General features: G+C 38.1%; 1 protein-coding gene across 1 annotated transcript in view; it reads right to left on the reverse strand.

The window, feature by feature from the left end:
* LOC100349948 (cytochrome P450 2C5) overlaps window positions 1-14,345 on the reverse strand; it is a 65,142-nt gene that overhangs the window by 31,868 nt on the left and 18,929 nt on the right. Inside the window, 5 exon segments of the mRNA XM_089314709.1 lie at window positions 2,078-2,219; window positions 3,325-3,335; window positions 4,699-4,854; window positions 7,485-7,499; window positions 7,502-7,616. Coding sequence (XP_089170835.1) covers window positions 2,078-2,219; window positions 3,325-3,335; window positions 4,699-4,854; window positions 7,485-7,499; window positions 7,502-7,616 — 439 coding nt within the window.

A 14,345-nucleotide genomic window follows, 5' to 3' on the forward strand; every position in this document is an offset into this window, starting at 1 on the left:
TAAAAACATGTAATGCTATATGTATTTGTTTATATGTACTGTATATTCTCTGACAATACATAAATACACATTCCTATTTGCACAGAAACATGTAAATCTTTATAATAGTTTATTAACTGGGGCACAGTAGGTTCAGCCCCTGTTTTCAACACCAACATGCCATATTGAAATGGCAGTTCAAGCGTTGACTGCTCCTCATCCATCCATCTCCCTGTTAATGCAACTGGGAAGGCAAGAGAAGATGGACCAGGTACATGGATCCCTGCAATCCACATGGGTAACCAGGGTATAATTCTGGATGCCTGGATTTATCCTAGCTGTTGCAGACAGCTTTTGCTGACGTAAATATTGCAGTCATTTGTGGAGGGAACCAGAGGATGGAAGATTTCTGTCTCTCCCTCTCTATATGTCATTCCACATTTCAAATAAATAAATAAATCTTTAAAAATAAGTATTAACTTAAATTTGCATGACAATACATCACTCTGGGATATGAGCTCAGAAACGGGCATGAATGATGTCAATTTTAATTTCAGATACAGAAGAAAGGAAACCCATGGTTAAAATACAAGGAGTATTTGATTTTCAGTTACCTTTGGTTTAGAGAGGAAATGAGGCTGATTGATTCAAGGACATAGCCCAAAATTGCCTTCAAAATTATGTTAAGTGTGAAACAGCATGAAGGAATGTAGAAAAATGATAACATAGGCTTTCTATGGATTTTGATCATGTCCTGGAAAGAAAGCACTGAGAACATAAGATTAGAAATAGAACAATGCACATGTATACCTGCCTCTAAATTGAAAACAGGGAGTAAAATGATATTCCAAATTTTTCTTCTATGTTCACAGTAGCCACAAGAAGGAATATGGGACTGTGAAATATAATGATCATCTTCCCTTGAGCTGATCCTCTCAACTTTCCCTACAGGTTAGAACCGTTCTTAACAGAGTTTCTTTTAGGGCCCAGCATAATGGCATAGCAGGTAAAGCCAGGAAAAACAGTGGAAGATGGCCCCAGTGCTTGGATTCCTGATACCCATATAGCAGACTTGGATGAAGCTCCTGACTTTTCTGGTTAAGCCCTAGCCATTACAGCTTTTTGTAAATTAACCAGTTAGTGGAAGAACGATATCTCTCTCTCTCTCTCTGTCTCTCTCTCTCTCTCCCTCTCTCTTCTTTCCCTCCCGCTCCTTCTGCCTCTCCACTCCTGTTCACTCTTTCCCCCATCTCTATAACTCTGACTTTCAAATAAATAAATAAATCTTTAAAAGATTTGTGTCTCTCTTCTGAAACCACAACTCCAATAACTCTAGGTGAGACTCAGACAAGACAGCTTTCTTCCATCTTCCTTTTCATCCTTCTCTCTGCTTGCATTATGAAGACTGGTGGGAACTATTGGGACTCTATTTTCTTTTATTTCTTATCTGCTTGATGCACGAATGAAGAGAATACAGAGAACTGACACTAGGATTGTTATTTTATTTTTATTTAGAAATAAATAAAAATAAACTGAATAAATAAATAAAAATAGACTGAACTCAGCTGTCCTTCACCTAATGACTGGATAAGAAACTGATTATATACACACTGTGGAATACACATCAAAAAAAAAATCCTGTCTTTTGCAGCTAGAAACCTTATGCTTTGTGAAATATGCCAGTTCAAAAATGTAAATATCATATGTTTTCCCTGATATGCATTGACAGAGTACAAAATAAGGTAATGTATGTGAACAAAATTCACATTTAACATTTGATTATGATTAATGTCCTTATCAATACTCTTGAGAAAGAGCGGTTTTTCTACTTACTACTGGTTGAATTCTTTATTTATTTGAGGGTTATACTTGTGAACAGAATACAGACTGAAGAGATATCATTGTATAAACTAAAAGAAAAAATAAGGAAGGAGGAGGGCGGAGGGAGTGTGGGAGGGATGGAGTATAGGGTGGGTAGTATCATTATACTCTTAATCTGTACATATGGAACACATGAAATTTGCTCACCCTATATGAAGAAAAAATTTGAATTAAAAGAGTTATCTTCTATGAAGTTCCATGGAAATGAATTTTACACCTGCTGAGAAAAGCATGAAGTAGTCACTCTTCTTAAAGTTGCCACTCTCATCCAGAAAGTGTCCAGGGTCAAATACCTTTGGGTTAGGAAATGCTTTTTCATCATGTAGCACAGATGTCAGTGTTGTTATGATGTCCGTGCCCTGGATAAAACAGAAACAGATAATCCAAGTATAAAGAAGTCACTGAGCTGTTAAAAAAAACAGTGGAAATCACTTAGGACAATGTTTGATCAACAGAGGAGGAAGCCCAAGTCCCAGGAAGAGCAGTGACATCCCTGGCCACACAGACCAAGTAATGTGATTTTGCTAAAATGCCCTGTAGCAGCATCTTCCATGTGAGCATGTGGGTTCAGTAGCAAGTATGAAACCCGTGACCATTTATCACTGTGGCACAGTTTGTTTGTGCTCATGTTAAAATTGAGATGAGATTTTTATTATAGTTTAATCCTAACTCAGAATCTGCCCCTACCTCACCACTGTGGTTCAGGGAATACACCAAGCACTTATGTGCTTTCTTGTAAGTCATATAAACTATTATTGTATCAATAAATTCTACGTATGAATGCTATTGTCGTTGTATAGTGAAAATCCTCATTATTGGAACAAACACACTAAAGTATTGATGTAAAAATAAATATATCGTTATAAAAGCAGATATATACACACTTCCTATCTACAAATATATATGAAGGTACAAGGGTCTTTGAAATATTACTGGAAGTGTATATTATATTTTGCTTTCATTTTCCACAAACTTATTGAACCATACTTATATATACACATGTATTACAACTTGTAAAATAAAAATGGAGATGAAAAATATAATTTCGACAAATATACTCAAACAACTGGACATTTATAAAGTAAAAAATGAAGCATGATCAGTACAGCGTAAATTAGAATCAATATGAAATAAGCCATTGGTCTAAACACAAGAGCTAAAACAATAAAACTTCTAATGACAGGTAAGTGTAAATTTGACACCTTATCAGGTAAACTTTTTTCAGCTAGGACACAAATCCCAAATAGACCACATATTATTGCAGATAGTTTTACTGGACAGTAATGTCATCACCAAATAACATTCACAAGTCCAGCCTCTCACCTGTTTTTCTACAGGAGGAAGGGAGCTAAAAATGCTTAAGCTGAAAAAATACAAAAGAATATTTTTGATGCATGAAAATTACATGAAACATAAATTTCAATTTCAATAAAAACTGGAACAAGAAACCTCATTCATTTACACTTTGTCTATGACTGTTTCCATTCTTTAAGGGCAGAAAGAGAAAGCCATGGCCTGGAAAGTTGAACATATTTGCTTTTTGGCCAATTACAAAAAATTTGCTAATTCCAATCTAAGATGATTACCTCCAGTAAGATCAATGGCCCTAGACTGTGGTGGAAGAAATCACTCAACAGATTTGTGAGAGAGTAGACTCATCCATGCAGTGTGCAGATTTCTACACAACACTGCCCTGTGCAGAGGGAGTGAGTGGCTCACACCCTTGGAGCACCACACTCTCTAAAGACATCAAGCACAGGGTGAACCTGAGAGATGAGTATAAAACAGCAAGTACAGCAATCCCCTCCAGCAGGTCCCCAAACCTGATGCAACAGAGGGACGAGGGACGGAGGGTAGAAGAACATACCATTATGTTCTTGGAATTGCATCTATACAACAGATTGACTCTGTTCATAACTAAAATTAAAATTTAAAAATTTTAGAGATTAGAACCATGTTAGAGAACATTTCTCAGATAATTTTATGAGGCCACCATTGTCTTGATATCAAAAATCTGAAAAGAATTCTAAAGGAGGAAAAATTGCAACACAAAAACTCAAGAATAAAAATACTGAAGCCTTAAACAATATGTAGTCATGCAAATGTAACTATGTGTATTTACTCATAATACTTAAATTTAGGGGGAGGGTGGAATACAGTGAATATACATAGGCCTAATTGCCTGATTCCTACAGCCATGTGGGAAACCAGAGGAAGTTCCTTGGTACAGGCTTCAGCCTGGACAGCCCTGGATTTGTTGCCATTTGTGAAGTAAGCCAACAGATTAAGATTCTCTCTCTCTCTAACTCTGCCTTCAAGTAAGTAAATATTAAAATAAAGAAAATATTTTATATTTTAATATGCAGTGTTAAAAAAAGGTAAAAGCTTTTTAACAATTTCTAACAAATTTCTAACAAATTAATAATGTTAATTATCCAGCAACAACAAAAAATTTGTAAACCATTGTACTAAAAACAAAACATTACTGAGGAAATAACAAAGAGCCTAATCAAAGGGTATCAAAATACATTCACAAATGCAGATTCAACCTGTCAAGATGTCAACCTCTACTGAATTTCTATAGAGATTTAATGTCATACTGATAAAACTTGAAAAACAGGGAAATTGACAAACTGACACCTTTAGCATTCATTTGGAAATGAACCAAAACAATTGGCAGACACCCACTGCCACACACCAAGATCTGAGGGAAGCAGCACTGAGTGATCAAGATGCCACACATAGGGACTTTCCCCTACTTTCACAGGATGTGGGCGGGGCTGGAACCACACTGTGGGTGAGAAGCTTAAGAGCACTGAGGTTTAATGTAAAGGAAACAAGATTATCTTGCATGGGGCAGGTTATTGGGGAGCAGGTGAATGTATCTCTGGATCTCATGTATCACAGCATCCGTGTAGGGCATGCGGCTCCTGTCCTGCATGCAGGGGCTCCGGTGTCTGCCAATCACATGCTCGATCTCCTCCTGGACTTTAGCTGAGAAGGCACAAGTAAGAAATAATGGAGAAAATGAGAAAATTGGCAATTTAGGGTTTTTTGAACCTTAATGAAGGTATCTCAACAGAATTATAAGCTACAAGCCCAGAAAGAAATGTAAGTTACCACAAAAAGATACAAACTACCAGTATGATATATTGGTACATATAGGCCATATAAATGCACAGATGAAACTACCATAAATACAAGTAATAAAATGCTCACCCCCCCAAAAAAAAATCAAAATATAATTAAATCAAGAAAACACTGTCCTTGCAGAAAGGAATACAAGAATGAAATCTAGCTTTTAAAAGGCATAGGGCTTAAGTTATGTTAAAACAGATGTTTGTGTGGATGTGGGTGTGGGTGTGTTGATACATGTTATTTTTATCTTTTGTGAGTCTGTATATGTATTTACAGGTTTTGGAATGTGTGTTCATTTGCAATGGTACTCTTATCATCTTCCTACTCCCCAAATTTAGCCCTTTTGAGCATACCTGTAATTTATAATCATGTTTCTTAAAAACATCTATTTCTTTATTACCGACTTTTACATTTATTTATTTCCTCGTAAGACAGATGGGAATTTTCATCTCCATCTTTCTCCCATATACACACATGCTCACAATGACAGGCGTACAGCAGTCACTCCATTTAGCAGGATATATTTAGATCACACATTTTGATCATATCAGCATTCATTTTTCAGCATTCTGAGCACATATATATATATATAGTTTCCTAGAGAGACAATTCTTCGTCTTTAATTTTTATTACTTTCTTTGACATTATTAACTTTGTCATCATTTTTCCATTCACAATTTTCTATCTCCTGGATAGAAATATTTCCCAATGCTCAGATAGATGTTTCAAACACCTGGTGATAATTCTCTGGTTATTGTGAAACTTCAGGTTATTAGTCACTTCATTATTGTTCTTCATGTCTCTGCTCATGTCTGCCTATCCATTTGGTCTACTCAGAAGTGAATATGTCCAGTGCCTGGTACCAGAATCCCCGACACTCTATCCTCCTGTGGGAGCTTTCAGTTCCTAGAGCCCACAACTTCTCACTTGGTTTCTGACATTTGGATGGAGAACCACATTCTGTATTTTTCTGAGAAAATGGGATAAGTAAGTTTTTTGCAAACATGAAGGTTTAAAGATACCCTTTTGCTATTAATGAGATAATAGTTACTCTTGAGAATTCTGATGCTATTCTAGGTCCTAAATCTTTTAATATGATCTTGCCCATCTCTCTGAAATGGATGGTGATTTTCTCTTTTATTCTTCTGTTCTGAAACTCCATGGCCTTGTGTCTTGTGCAGATGTTTTTATTTCATTTACTTTGCTGAACACTTGGAAATAATATTTTATCAAGAAGGCAAAATATGGAGGTCTCCATTAGAGCCATTTGCTCTCTGGAGGATTCATGTGGCAGCTGAATTTCAGGAGACAAGATGGAGAGAAGAGCCAAGGTCTTGGAACTCCAAGAGAGCCACACTTTTCTTTGCAGCCTTCACCTCACACCTCTGTGCCTGAATAAAGGGCTTCTGAGGCTTGATGTGCCCAGAAATTGAACTCCCTTTTCCTGAGGGGAAATTCACTTAGCTGAGAAGAGGAGTTCTGGGGGGAACTGGGACCCAGGGACCGGGATAACCCCGTGTCTCAGCCTCTTGTTCTACCCTCATTGACACTTGGGATTTCCAAATCCTGACCCTTGGGGGTGCAGGGACACAGACTAGCTTCTCTTCCTTGATGACCCTTCCTCTGCCACACTTGGGTTACAGCCTCTCCCCCTCTGCAAGCCAATGATCATCTCTGCACTGCTCTGGGAGTTTCCGGCATTTACTGGAGAGTTATGAGCTGGTTCCTGTACTCACCTCCTTCTACTTCTAAAGCATTATTTCACATTTGTAAGTGTGCAGTTGTTTTTTAAGTGGGAGTTTGTGCAAGGGAAAAAGTGTGTTATCTTACCTCCTACAAAACTAAATTTAATTCAGAAAACATTCTAAATGAATTTGTCAAAACATATAAAATTATTTACATCACCTCTCCTAATATTGTTTTATTCAAGACCGGCTTTAGGGCAATAGACTTCTGTTGTAATAACATTACTTTGGGTGCATCTTCTGACTGAAAGGAACACCTGACTTATGCATCTATACTTTTGAATACCTCCCAGACTGGAATTACTTAAGGAAGCCTCACTGAATTTCAAGTTGGTTTTCAGTAAGAAAAGCTTCCTTGTCCTTTTCTCTGTATTAGAGCACTGAATTGTCAGAATGAGGAAAGGTAGCAGCAAGACTATAGCTATTGCTCAATGGGGTCTTTTTGTTATGAAAAGAAAATGCAATGCTGTGCCTCCCACACATCACTCCCATGAGATCCAGCACAGCCCCCAAACATCACTGCTCTTCCTCCTGCCAGGCTGTCTTCACTGCTCTAAGATCTCCTCCTGCATTGTACAACGTTGGCCTGTTTTATTCTGATCACTACACTGCACAGAGTACAGTTGTTGGCACAGAAGTTTTTAAACAGTGAGACTCCTCTAGCACAAACAAGGCAGAGGACAGTAGCCAAGGCTCCCAATCTTTTCTCCTGAATGCAGTTTGCTGCTCACTGAGTCCTACCTGTGACCTCCTGTGCTTCATCAGGAGCAGGAGGGAGTATCTCAGCGTTGTGCTCCTTGTCTCAGTCCCAGTTCCAAACAAATCAGACACAGTGGTTACCAAGCTTTCAAGAGTGAACTCCAAATTGTTTTCCTAGGAGTGATTTGATGCAATTTGACAAATTACTTGCCAGCATATATTATTACACTAAATCCAAAATAACACATTTATTTTAAAAGATAGCTAACAGGGAACACTGAAAGTGCAATATTAGGAAAAACTCTGCAGGATGTGTGGACATTATTGATAAGGTGCCCCCAAACTTCAGACTTTACTATTACTTCTCCTCTGCCTAAACATTCCATTATGAGACTCTTGAGTGAGGTATGTCATGAATATTTCTTTTTCAAAAGAATATCAGAAGAAGCCTAGTGATACCACAGCCTCTATTTCCTTCTTTTTACTTGAAACATTGTTGCAAAATGGCATCATCTTGGAAGAGGAGGATTTAATCATGAAAATGAGGGTCTATGTGCTAAATATGGCAAGGAAAATGGAGGTCGCCCAAAGTAACGCTTAGCGATCTAATTATTGCTAGATTGGCTGAACATAAGTCACCTTGTATTCGACATAAATGAACCATTTGCTTAAGTCAATATTAACTACATTTTCTATGTATAAACAAAGGAGCTAAATATAAACAAAACATAAGTCTATTAGTAAGTCAAGATCATACCATGAAATGTATTACATGCCCAATAAAGAGTTCACAATGTGGTCTTCTGCCAAAACTTGACATGGAATCAATTATACATGCAGGTTCTTTAAGAAGTTAAAATTGTGCAAAGCTGGTAGGGCTGCAAAACCTAGATGACACTGGGTTCCTCAAGAAAAGATGAGGTCAGCACCACTGTGTCCAGAAGGGAGGCAACTGGCAAGAAGGACTGAGGACACGCGCAGGAATGAATTGGAGGTACGAGGTGAAGAGATGCTGCGGTCATGAAGACAGATCTGAGAGTTCACTGTGCCCACGGACGAAGGAGAGATCAGAAGTTGTGCTGATGCCAGAGCTAAGGGACTAATTACATGGAGTTCTCACACACTGTGAGTTAGGAGAGAGTAAGTCATTAAAAAGGACATGTGGGGCCTGGCTCTGTCATGTAGTGGGCTAACACTCTGCCTGTGATGCTGAGGTCCCATATGAGCACTGGCTTGAATGCTGGCTACTCTTGATCCAGCTCTCTGAGTGGCTCTGGTAATTCACTAGAAGACAGCCCATGTCTTTGGGTCCCTGCATCCGCATTGGAGACCTATAAGAAGCTCCTGTTTCCTGGCCTCAGATCAGCTCAACACCAACCATTGTAGCCATTTGGGGAGTGAGCCTGCAGATGGAAGACGTCTCTCTCTCTTCCTCTGCCTCTCTGTAACCCTGCCTTTCAAGTAAGTAAAATACATGAATCTAAAAAAAGAAGATAAGGGAAAGACAAATGAGTTTGGTTGAGGACTGAAAAAATTATGTGACAGAGAACTGACCATAAAGGGAAATTTTTAAATATTGATGACAAGAGATAATTTATATTTATAGTTTTCTAACCAGTCCCTAAATCAACATTTTTATCACTAAATCCCAGCACGTAAATCAGATGTTTTCATAACATCAAAATGACCTGAGTTATGTCAGTGTTATATAGTCATCACCCAGAAAATTAACTAAATCCTCTCAAAACATGAAGTTGCTACACACAGACACTCACATCGATTGGTAATCCCACCTTCAGAGAGTGTTGTAAGTTCATCCAGTTAGAATTTCTCTTGAATCAGTAAGACAAGCAGTGTGCTCACAAACCACCACTAACATTTCCTTCTTTATAAGTGGATTTGAGATTCACTGGGTACTAGCACATAACCTGTCATAATTAAGCTAGACTCTATGAAACAATAGTAAAGGGGTAGACTTTTCATATCATACAGCAGTGATACTGCTATGATGGCAATTCTGGAGCAATGCAACAAACATGCCAGATCAGGAAGTTCAGGAATCAGTCCCTGCAGGAAAAGGAAATCACTGACCTTGAAGGATCTGTCTGGGGCAAGTATTTCAGGACTCTGGATGCTCGTCAGACTGCTGCAGTCTTCAGGCTAGTGCTTGATGAAGAACTTCTCTGCTCTATTTTAGGGAACTTTGGCGTCTCATGTATAAATAGAGGCTAACATACGTTGTACCTCAGCTCTGTGGCAGGCAACTTTGGGGCCAGTGTCCTGTGCTGCTGTGTGGCTTTCTGGCCCCAGACTGGGCAACGGGAATATTTTCCTTTCAGAATAAGGAGTTGTGCCTTTTGGTTGCTGATGGGCTGGGCATTGTTTCAATCCCATTTGCTCCAACAACTTCTCCAGGGCACTAAGTGAGGAATTTAAAGAAGCAGAATGACTTTAGCATTTTTTATTCTTACTAGACCCAAGATTTTAATGAAATCTGTGTCACATCACTGACTGATAGCAGAGAAACAGAACAAGAGTCAAGTGATCAGAAGACAGGAACTATAACCATGCTAACGCAATTTATAAAAAATTCTAAATAAGCAGATAGCTGCAGGCTCTCTCAAGGATAAACGGCAATTTGTGCAAGGCAGAAAGTCTCATTTCCAGAATTGTCACGTTATGATATATTAAATGTCCAGTTCTCAACAAAAAACTACATGGTATACAAAGAAGCATTAAACATTGTCCATTAAAAATTTTAAAAATGATTTAAAGGAAGTCATTCCTGAGGAAGCCAAAACATCAGACATATGATAAAATCTTTAAGTTAAATTTCTAAAATGTTCAAAGAGCAGAAGGATATTATGTAAGAAGAATGAAATACAATTACAAAAATATGTGGTTAAAACTAGAGTATACCAATGAGAAAGAAAATACAGAACAAAAAACAAAGAATCTCAGAAATAAAAGTCATATTAAGGGATAAATATTCCTGTTAAGAGTAACTATATGGCCGGCACCGCGTCTCAATAGGCTAATCCTCCTCCTCCCGGTGCCGGCACACCGGGTTCTAGTCCTGGTCGGGGCACTGGATTCTGTCCCGGTTGCCCCTCTTCCAGGCCAGCTCTCTGCTCTGGCCCAGGAGTGCAGTGGAGGATGGCCCAAGTGTTTGGGCCCTGCACCCCATGGGAGACCAGGAGAAGCACCTGGCTCCTGCCTTCAGATCAGCACGGTGCACATGCTGCAGCACGCCAGCCACGGCAGCCATTGGAGGGTGAACCAACGGCAAAGGAAGACTTTTCTCTCTGTCTCTCTCTCTCACTGTCCACTCTGCCTGTCAAAAAAGAAAAAAAAAAGAGTAACTATATAGGGCTGGTGCTGTGGTGTAATGGGTAAAGCCACCACCTGCAGTTCTTGCATCTCATATGGGTAACAGTTCAAGTCCCTGCTGCTCTACTTCCAATCCAGCTCCCTGCTAATGTGCCTGGGAGAGTAGTGAAAGGTGGCCCAAGGGCTTGGGTTCCTGCCCTCTAGTGGGAGACCTGGAAGAAGCTGCAGGCTCCCAGCTTTGGATGGGCGCAGCTCTGGATATTGCAGTCATTTGGTGAGTGAACTAGTGCATGGAAGATGTCTCTCCCTCTCTCTTTCTATAGCGCTGCCTTTCAAATAAATAAATATTTTTAAGTAAATAAGTTAAAAAAGATTAACTCTACAATTAATGCTAAAAATTAATATTTTTATAATTTTAATATAAGTGTTTTGTTTCTATGTTATTTTAAATAAAAATTATTATAGCAGAATTATAAGTCTGTGTTCCTGGAGATAAAAATAAAAGATACAATGTCTAATAGCAACAAAATTAGGAAAACCCAGTCACAGAAGGAGAAATGTGTGTTTCCAGTTATAGGTAACTAGAATAGCTAAATTTTCATTCAGGTCCCAAAAATGTAGAAGCAATTAGAAAAATTAAAAACAATGTTGGATATTTACGGGATACCATCAAATGACACAACATATGTGTCATAGGAGTTCCTAAATGTGTGAGAAGAAAGCATGAAATAGAAAGTCTCTTTAGTGAAATAATTACAGAAAACATCCCCAATTTGGAAAAAAAATCAGCATATGAAAGAGTTATCTGTACTCCCATGCTTATTATAACACAATTCACAATAGCTAAATATATGGAATAAACCCAGATGTCCATCAACTGAAGACTAGATAAAGAAATTATGGTATATATGCACTATGGAACATTACAGAGCGGTTAAAAAATAGAATTCCTGTATTTTCTAATAAAATGGATGCAGCTAGAAACCATTCTCTGTGAAATAAGTCAGTCCCAAGAAGATAAATACCATATGTTCTCTCTGATCTGTGGCAACTAATAGCATGCCTAAAACCTAATCTATACATGTGAAATTGACACTCTGAGAAGCAATGGTTTTCAACAGCTCTTGTCTTTATTGTTGAGGAACATTTTTTTTTCTTCATACTATTGTTGAACTGTACTTAGTGCAAGGTTAATCTTATAAAATTAACTGAAAATAGATGTTTGCAAAAAATAAGAATGAGAATAGTAGCGGGCAGAAAAAGAAGTTGGGAGTACAAGTGGAAGGCAAGGGTAGGTTGTTAAAAATCACTATGTTTGTATTCTTGCATATATAAAATGACTTAACAAAATTTTGAAAAATGTAAAACTGTTCATGATAAAAAATGGCTAAGAAAACACAAATAGAGGGGCTGTTGCCATGGCTCACTTGGTTAATCCTCCGCCTGCGGCACTGGCATCACATATGGGCACCCAGTTCCAGTCCCGGTTGCTTCTCTTCCACGCCAACTCTCTGCTGTGGCCAGGGAAAGCAGTGGAGGATGGCCCAAGTGCTTGGGTGCCTGCACCCGCATGGGAGACCAGGAGGAAGCACCTGGCTTTTGGCATTGGATCGGCACAGCACGCCGGCCGTGGCGACCATTTGCGTGGTGAACCAACAGAAGGAAGACCTTTCTCTCTGTCTCTCTCTCTCACTGTCTAACTCTATCTGTCAAATAAAATTTAAAAAAAAATACAAATAAAAAACTTCCTTATATTGATATGGCATATATTAAAAGTTGTAATACTGAATCTTACTAAATTCTTAAAGGCAAAAAGCTTATTCTCTGAAATAATGGAAAAATAAATACAAAGAATATGTACTTTCAGTACTGCTATTCAACATATCTCTGGAAGGTCTAGCCAGAGATATTAGACATGAAAGAGTAATAAATGCATTCAAATAAAAAAGTAAGATTATTTCTTTTTGTAGATGACATATATATACATATATACTCATATATTTTATTCATGAAACTCACAAATGACAAAGAAAGGGGTGATGGAGCTAGATAGGGACAGAATCAATGAATGCAATTTGAAGTTTATTGATATCAAATCAAAGTAGACTATTGTAGATTTTGGATGTTAACAGTATTCCCATGGTAATCACAAAGAAAATATAACCATATAACCCAGAAATTCCACATTTAGGAGTATGCAAGAAAAGTGAAAGTGTGTCCAAAAAGAAACTTAAATGTAAATGTTCATAGCAGCATTATTTCTAATAACCAAAAGGATAAAATAACACAAACATCCATCAATAGATGAATGATCAACAAACTGTGGTATGTGAACATACAAAATGCAATATTACTCAGCTACAAAAAAGAATGAAGCACTGATACAAACCACAACTTAGATGGGCATCTAAACAATGTGCAAAATTAAAGGGGCCAGAAACAGAAGGGCACATACATTGAGCCTTTTTACATTAAGGACTCGTAATATGCAAATCCACAGGGGCAGAGAGCAGATTACAGCTCACTACCTGACAAGGTAGGGAATGGGGAGTGATCATTTAATGGATAGGATAGGTTACTGTGGAGTGATGTAAAGGTTTTGAAAGTAGAGAGAACTGGTGTTTGTACAGAATAGGGAATACATTAAATAACACTAGTGTAAACTTGCAAATGCCTCATTTTATGTTACATGAATTGCCTTTTAATTTTTATAGGAAACAACAAAAAAGATCTACGGTTTTAATGCAACCCCTCCAAATATTCACTGGCATCTTTGTGGAGATGTACAAGCTTATCTTAAAATTTATATTGACATTCAAAGGACTAAGATACCCACATTGTTTTTGAAGAAGAACAACCACATTAAAGGTCTCACACTCCTCCACATGAAAACTACAGTAATTAAAACTTCAAGTACTGCTAACATAATGACAGACCCATAGGTCAATGTAGTAGAGCTGACAGCCCACAAACAAACTTAGATTTATGTACAACTGACCTTTGGCCAGGGTGCCAAGGTAATACAATAGGGAACAAGTAGGCTTGTCAACAAACAGTGCAGTGACAACATGATCCACACCTGCAGGTTGCCTCCTAGACACCAACCTCTCTCTCCACCTCTGCACAACTTACTGTGTTACAGTGAGCTAAGTCTTTGTCTTCCTTCCACCTACTCTTTCCCACTGTACACTGGACACCTCCACAAACACCATTCACTCCACCTGAAATTCCCTCACCTGTCCTGCACTGCAAACTTCTAAAGACCTCCTTCAATGTGCAGGATATGTGCAAAACCCTCCCAGGCTAAGCTATGTGCCCCTCTCTCTTACACTTGTTCAGTGATGATGTCTTCTTCACATTATCGCATGATAGTCGGTGATTTTTAGTTGATGTAACAGCTTTCAGTTCACCCGAGATGTGCATTATATTTCTCCTTGGGTAGATTATTTTCATCTAAAGAACAAGTTCAGAATATTCTAATCATTTAAAAATTTAATTTTATATTCTGTGTCTTTAAAAACATTTTTTGAAATGTACATTATTTTTTAAAAAGCTAAGCTTCCTTTTATACAC

The sequence above is a fragment of the Oryctolagus cuniculus genome, chromosome 15 (assembly GCF_051225735.1).
Source record: "Oryctolagus cuniculus isolate XC-2025 breed Fujian yellow rabbit chromosome 15, ASM5122573v1, whole genome shotgun sequence".
Lineage (NCBI taxonomy): Eukaryota > Metazoa > Chordata > Mammalia > Lagomorpha > Leporidae > Oryctolagus > Oryctolagus cuniculus.